Source organism: Stigmatopora nigra, chromosome 22 (assembly GCF_051989575.1).
Source record: "Stigmatopora nigra isolate UIUO_SnigA chromosome 22, RoL_Snig_1.1, whole genome shotgun sequence".
Taxonomy (NCBI): Eukaryota; Metazoa; Chordata; class Actinopteri; order Syngnathiformes; family Syngnathidae; genus Stigmatopora; species Stigmatopora nigra.
Window position 1 is genome coordinate 4,866,135 of NC_135529.1, and position 7,215 is coordinate 4,873,349.

The 7,215-nt window shown below is 39.3% G+C and overlaps 2 protein-coding genes across 2 annotated transcripts; both read left to right on the plus strand.

Moving 5' to 3' along the window:
* Positions 1-423: 423 nt before the first annotated feature.
* Positions 424-4,017, plus strand: LOC144215551 (serine/threonine-protein kinase RIO2-like). The gene is made up of 10 exons (XM_077744571.1): positions 424-630; positions 1,314-1,452; positions 1,542-1,658; positions 1,735-1,910; positions 2,004-2,092; positions 2,179-2,370; positions 2,466-2,558; positions 2,668-3,063; positions 3,230-3,329; positions 3,428-4,017. The coding sequence occupies exons 1-10, from the start codon at positions 565-567 to the stop codon at positions 3,587-3,589; spliced, it is 1,530 nt and encodes a 509-aa protein (XP_077600697.1). The 5' UTR covers positions 424-564; the 3' UTR covers positions 3,590-4,017.
* Positions 4,018-4,580: 563 nt separating this feature from the next.
* On the plus strand, positions 4,581-6,992 carry LOC144215683 (protein limb expression 1-like). The gene is made up of 6 exons (XM_077744765.1): positions 4,581-4,778; positions 4,909-5,114; positions 5,556-5,696; positions 5,797-5,892; positions 6,018-6,095; positions 6,166-6,992. Exons 1-6 carry the CDS (start codon positions 4,703-4,705, stop codon positions 6,619-6,621), a joined length of 1,053 nt encoding a protein of 350 aa, XP_077600891.1. The 5' UTR covers positions 4,581-4,702; the 3' UTR covers positions 6,622-6,992.
* Positions 6,993-7,215: the final 223 nt, after the last annotated feature.

The following is a 7,215-nucleotide window of genomic DNA, read 5'->3' on the forward strand; positions in this document are numbered from 1 at the left end:
TCAGAGACAAAGACATCACAACTGTATACACTGACCCCATATTGTATCATAGCGCCATCTAGCATTATAATGCAATACTACATGGGACTTTGGACAAATTGCTCAAACTTCTTACTGATTTACTACTGTAAGTTTGTGATGCTTGCACGACTAATAATTAATTTTCTGTGCACGTTTCAAGGATCCACCAATATGCAAACCGTTTTCTTTCTCCTTTGTAAATGGATAAATGTAAATCTTACTTAAATATTTGAAAATAAATTGATGGGAAATAATTAACAGTCAATTTTTATATACTCAGCATGTCTTTTTCTCCACCAACTTGCTCAAATATTGCTATTTGGAATGAACAGAAAGGGTCACCAAAAAGCTAGAAAGTCTTATTTTGACCACATGATGGTGCTCATTTATTCTTTTGTAGAGTTTCAAGCTGCGCGTCAACCTGACATAATTTCCGCTCCTGAACTTCCGTAATGGCCATGTGTTTACAAAAAGCATAGGGCTTTTATTTTGACTTATTTTTTTCAATTATCAATTCTTTGAGCCGTGCTCACCTTTTAAAATATGGGGAAGCTGAACGTGGTGATTTTGCGATACCTATCTCGAGAAGATTTCCGGGTGCTCACAGCGGTAAAATACATTTCTCATATTTATCACAATTATATTAGTCTTGGCTGATTTTGTTAGAGTTTGTTCATGTTAAATCGGCATGTTTCCTAAAGTTGGAATCAGTCGTTATGTTTTTGATTTTATTCAGTTTGTTTAACTGCATTCGTGGGAACAATCGTTCCGATTTCTTGACAAATTGATTGGACGTCTTTTAACGTCAATGGCAAATCATAACGGTCCTCGCGATGTTAAAGCTGTTAGAGTAAGAATGTTATTCATGTGTTGCCAATAAAATAACACTACATTTTTTAAAGCAACTTCAGAGATCACGGTCAATGGCATCCAATGAATTGATTTATATCTAAGCATTTTTTCATTAGATTGTGTATGTCGTTATAGCTATATTGTATGTTATGACAGTTTCCTCATAAGATAAAAATCTAATTACAATGTTCTCATTTAATCATTTAGTAATTGTAGTCTGGTGGCATGAGTGGTTCAAATCCAGGTCGGTGTGTAGTTTGCATGTTCTCCCCAGGCCTCTGTGAGTTTTCTCCGGGTACTCCACTTTTCTCCCACGTTATAAATACATGCATGGTAGGCTGATTGGACACTCCAAATGCCCTATTTGTCACAATGTTTGAATCAATGAAGCATAAAGTTTACTTTCCTGAATTTCATGATATTAATCTATGTTTTCATAGGTTGAGATGGGAATGAAGAACCATGAGATTGTTCCAGTGAGTCTCCTCTCTGCCATTGCCAGCCTCAAACATGGCGGCTGCAACAAGATCCTTCGAGAATTGGTCAAATATAAACTTGTTGTCTACGAACGCTGCAAGAGTAATTTTGAAACTTCTTTCTGTCTCATTATCTCCGTGTTTGTTAATAGAAATAGATGTTTTGTCCTAATGCTTTGTGCTTTATTTTAGCTGTGCAGGGCTATAGGTTGAACTTTGGAGGATATGACTACTTAGCCCTAAAGACATTGTCTTCCAGAGATGTTATCACTTCAGTTGGAAACCAAATGGGTGTGGGGAAAGAGTCGGGTAAATATGAGACAAATTCTACCAACTAAATTCTCCTTTGCCAGTATTTTTATCTTCTTTTTCCCTGTTTCTTTAGATATTTATATTGTGGCAAATTCAGAGGGGGAACAGTACGCTCTCAAACTGCACAGATTGGGTCGCACCTCTTTCCGTAACCTGAAGAATAAGAGAGATTACCACAAACACAGGAAAAACATGTCCTGGCTCTACCTTTCTCGACTCTCTGCAATGAAAGAGTTTGCCTACATGAAGGTATAATCCATATTTTTCATCTTAAGGTGAAAACGGCTACTCGTTACTGTGCAGAAGAAGATATGACTAATGCACAGAATTGTTTTTCCGCAGGCACTTTATGACCGCGGCTTTCCTGTTCCTAAACCGGTGGATTACAACAGACACGCAGTAGTCATGGAGCTCATCAATGGACATCCACTGTATGGAAATATGTCATACCATTTTCTTTCATCGGGTGTTTTCTCATGCCACATTTTTTCATAAATTATATTCATCATACTATCAGGTGTCAGGTGCACGAACTGCAAGATCCACCCGGCCTGTACAGCGAGTTTATGGATCTCATCGTCAAACTGGCCAACTACGGCCTGATTCATGGAGACTTTAACGAATTCAACCTGATGCTTGACGATCAAGATCACATAACAATGATCGATTTCCCTCAGATGGTATCCACTTCCCATCCTAATGCTGAATGGTAGGTTCCGCTGCCAACAATTGTCGCAATGTGAAACATATCAAATGAGTCCAAAAATGCAAATCCATTATTATTATTTTTTTTTTGCTTCATAGGTATTTTGATCGAGATGTAAAATGTATAAGAGATTTCTTTGCAAAACGATTTGGTTATGAGAGTGAGCTTTTTCCAACCTTCAAAGATATCAGGTAATTCCTGTCTGGTTGTAAATATAGCAACAACAAAAAATATGTAAATTTGTGTCTTGGCTTGTACTTATGAAAATCTGTATAAGAAAACATTTGTTCTTTCTTACAGACGTTCACATTCTCTGGATATTGAGGTCTCAGCAAGTGGCTTCACCAAAGAGCTGGAGGAAGATGCCGTCGTGTTATATCCAGCTGGACCTGAGGGAGAGGAAGATGATGATGAAGAGGATAGCGACGTAGAGGAGACCGTCGAGGATGTCGAAACGGAACAGCAAAGTCTGGATGTGGCGGAATACGATAATGCAATTCTGGAATTGGAAGGCTTGAAGGTCAGCGAGACAAATGGTGCCAAAGTGGAGGAGAGTGAAAAATGTGAAGGGGATGAAATCAATTCTGATCCAACAACCCTGGACAAGACAGTTAATGACTTGGAAGAAGAGTTGGCAGATGATTGCCCTGAACTCCCAGACCTTTCCGCATTGAACAAAGAGTTCCAACCTTTCAGGTATTGACAATAGCATAGTGTAGTTTTTGTGACAGTGCTTACAAGCTTTTTTTGCCTTTTCAGATCCCTGTATTTTAAGAACCTACATTTGAGTGTTTACAATACTCAATTCCAAGCAATGCCAACTGCAAATTGACTCAAAACTCAATCATTTTATGTTTTTCAGGGACTCTGATAGCCTTCTACAGATGGCAGAGCACAGGAGGAGGAGGATGGACAGCGAGGCTACAGTAGGCAGTGCAGGAAGCTGCTCGACCATCCCACCAGTAAGAAAAAAAGATGACTTCTAGTCAATGCCAAATAGCTGTGGCTGTGGTCTGTCAGGTTGTGTTGCAACTAAGTAAAACAATGTTTTGTGATGCAGGAGTTGGTCCGTCAGAAGGTGCGGAGACAGCTCACCAAACAACAGAAATCGGCACAGAGGAGACGTCTGCAGAAAGGAGAAGCCAACTTGGTGACCAAATCCAGACGGGAAAATCAAAGCAACATTAAGTCCAGTTTGGAGACCGATGCCTTCTGGGGATGAATGCTTATCTGATACTACTTTTGTTTTCAGTGAGGAAACTCAATTACACCTGCAAAACTGTATTTGGCCGTTAACATCCCATTTTGTCCACTTAAAATGGAAATTCCTCATTGTGGTCAACTGTCACCATGCAATGCAATGGTACATTCATAAGGCTGTCTCTTTGACTATGCTGCCATTTCAGCAATGCTCAATGTGTATTATTTGCCTTTTGTAACAACTAAATTGAGGTCAAATGTGTTAAGGTCAAATGGGAAACCTAAATCTTACATTAGACCTAATGTTCATTCATATTTTAACTTCAACTCGACTGGCAGATGAAGTTTTGGGTATTAGTGCAAATGATGAAAATGTATACATGCACACAGAGTGATAAACAATACATTGGTTAATAAGTAAGAAAAATAAATACGCATCATTTCAATGAAGGGAATGGCCTCTGAATTCAATCAATACTTAGTTGTATAGTTTATCTAGTTGTGGAAAGTGTCATGTCTCAGAATTTGGACCGATTTGTTGGCTGTATTGAGAAAGCAAGTGAATTCCAACTTGAACAAAGGCTATTCATTTCCAAGAGGATGAATGGAGCTCAGACCCTGAGCTCACTGGGCTGAAAAAGTTGTGGGTCAGGTTTTTGGGCACCCCCTTCCCACGCGTTATTCTAAATGAATTTGCAGTTTTATTTATACAAGAGCATGTTGAAACTTTGAACACCTTTCCGTCGAGCTCATGCCAAAACGTTCTTGAGCAGGCAAGTGTACAATTACTATATGGAGATTTAAAAGTGACTGGTCAGGGATTAGCCAGCTGCACAGTTTGATGGGAGGGGCTCAGCATTCCTGGGCTGCACCTCTGCGTATAAGAGAGTGAGGGGCCCTCGAAGCTAATTGGCAGCCAGAGTGACAAAGGTGGTCTGCTTCAAACAAAAAAACATACTGAGACTGGGTGGACCCGAGGGAAGGAGAGGAGGGGGAGAAACTGAAATGAGTTTTTGTAAGGGGGGATTTTGAGTTATTTCCCTGTAATGTTCATTTCGGAATAGAGATGGCAGTGAAACCTTGGGGCAGGTGAAGGAGACAAGTGGACTGAATTTGTAGGAATTTGTCAACGAGAATGAATAAAGTGGAAAATGAGGACACACTCATGTCCTACTTGTCCCAGAGCGACATTGACCTCAGCCCTAAAAAATGTGAGTACACTTTCTATTTACACTTTCACTCCCCCATGAGGTATATGTACTATTGTTTAAATTGTATATTGAATTTATTGATTTCAATATCCACCTTGGTTGTGTTCATGTGTCCATCATGTGTTTACAGTTAATGTTGTGGCCATGCTCCATAACTTTTGGGAGCGGAAACAGTCAGGTCAAATGGATGGCTCCTCTGTCGGATCAAATGGTTGTGTGGGGAATAAAGTGGTCCAAATGGAAACCCTGCTTCTGTACGAGTCTGACGCTTCCACTGGTCCGCCGTTTGTCTGTTATGTCACGCTGCCAGGAGGAAGTTGCTTTGGAAACTATAAGGTGTGTCGTTTCCATTTGTTTATTTACCCAAGACATTTTTTCTAATGACATAGTGATCTTAAAATAGGATGGCTGTACATAAATATTGTCAAGACAAACAGGTAAATAAGCAACAACCCTCTCAGATTTAATGTTATTTGCCCGTTGACATGCACAGTCAATTATTTTGATGAAACAAAACATTTAATGCCTTACATTCAGGAGGATTCATTTCAAGCCCTTTTAAGGGGGGCTTACAATTCATATTTTTTAACATGATCTCGTGGTCTTTCTCAGAAGTGTCTTGTGACTCCAGTGAACTCCAATCTGTAAAAAAATGACTGCTTCTCTTTAATGATTTGAACTTTCCTCCCCTGATAATCTGCTGTGATGCATAGGGTAAAGAGAATGTTGAAATCAAGAGAAATAACATAGAATTTTTCACCACCTTCTCGTTCTTAGCTGTGCAACACTCAAGCAGAGGCACGTCGAGATGCTGCCCGAGTGGCTCTGATGAACTCACTTGTCAACGAGCTCCCTTGTCGACGTATCTGCCCTCAGTTCATCTCTCACAGTCTACAGCAAGCTACCTTAGAGAGTGATGTGAGTTTCAACACGTCCAATCTGACCAATGCAGTGGGCCAAAAGGAAGACAAGTAGTCAATTCAAATCATAATATTTTATTGACTTTGTCTATGGCCAGGTTTCTCTTGAAGATGCACATGATTCGAGCACACATATAGGAACATACAGTCTGCTTCTGCACTCTTACATGGGAAGGACCATGTTGGAGTTCCAGGTAAAAAAAAACAACTAAAAAGATGGTATTTATTCTATCTAGAATCTCTTGAGAGTCTTTGTATATTTCTTTGAGGCTCTATCATACCTGCATATAATTAATTCAGTTGTCTCACATCACTACAGGAGATGATGACAGTTTTTCAATTGTTGCACTGGAATGGAACACTAAAAATACTGAGAGAAAGGCAATGTTCTCGCCAGGTAAAGTATGCACGGTGTGTACCAAGAGAAACGAAATCTCAGCTGTAAAAGCCCTTTTCTCCTCATCCAGAGCGTGATTACCTATTACACCAAGCGTGGTCTGGACGAGTACTTGCGCAGCAGCATGGCTCTGGACTGGCTCGGACGGGAGCAGAGATCAGCGGGTCAAATCAGGGAGGAGCTGCAAGTGGCGCAAAGACAGATGCTGTTGGCCCGCCATCGAGGAATGGAACTGCGCTTTTACAAGGAGAAGACAAGCATCCTTACTTTGGCTCTCAGTCAAGCATATATTCACCACACACTTGATTTTCAAAGCCAGGCAACTGATAGCAAAGAACAACTACCCTTGCAGGATAAGGATGTTTCAGTAAGATCTTCATGTAGTCCATCACCAATCCTCCATGAGCACACAAATTTGGCAGTTTGTGGAAATTGTGGAAGCCAGGTTACTTCAGATTGTCTCTCTACTTGTTCATTTTGCACACAATTGTACTCACAAAAGGAGAATGTATTTCTGGATGTATGAAATGTAAATATTTTAGTGCTCCATGCATAGACAATATAGTGGGTCTAGACACAGTTTTGTCATAATGGATTAATTCAATTGCATAATATTTATTTAACACAAGAGTAGTTCTTTTCAAGCCTATTTTATTTACGGCAAGAAGAACATTTTTTTGGTATGGCAACTATTGTGTACATGTCTAACTTAATAGTCCCAAAAGCAAAATTTAAATGTGTTTTGTGGGAGAACTGGTATTTACTTTATGCTTGAATGTTGTTTTTAATATGAATAACATAATAACCTCATATTTTCACAGTTCAGGGTAAACGTTTGGAGGTTTGATATGGAGATAATGAGGAATTACTTTTAGGATGGCTTCATGTTTATACATTGAAAAGGGAAAATAAATATAGACTTTCAGTCACTTTTTAATAGAATTGTTGTTGACGTTTGTGTTTGATTTTTCATTTGACATTTCTGATAAGTAGAAACATTTATTGTGATGCGTACTTGATTGTTTTTATTATTGTTTCGGTACTTAAATCCTTAAAGTAAACGTCATATATTAATAGATAGGCAGGATCAGGGATGGATCCAGTTATTTAATAGTCACAT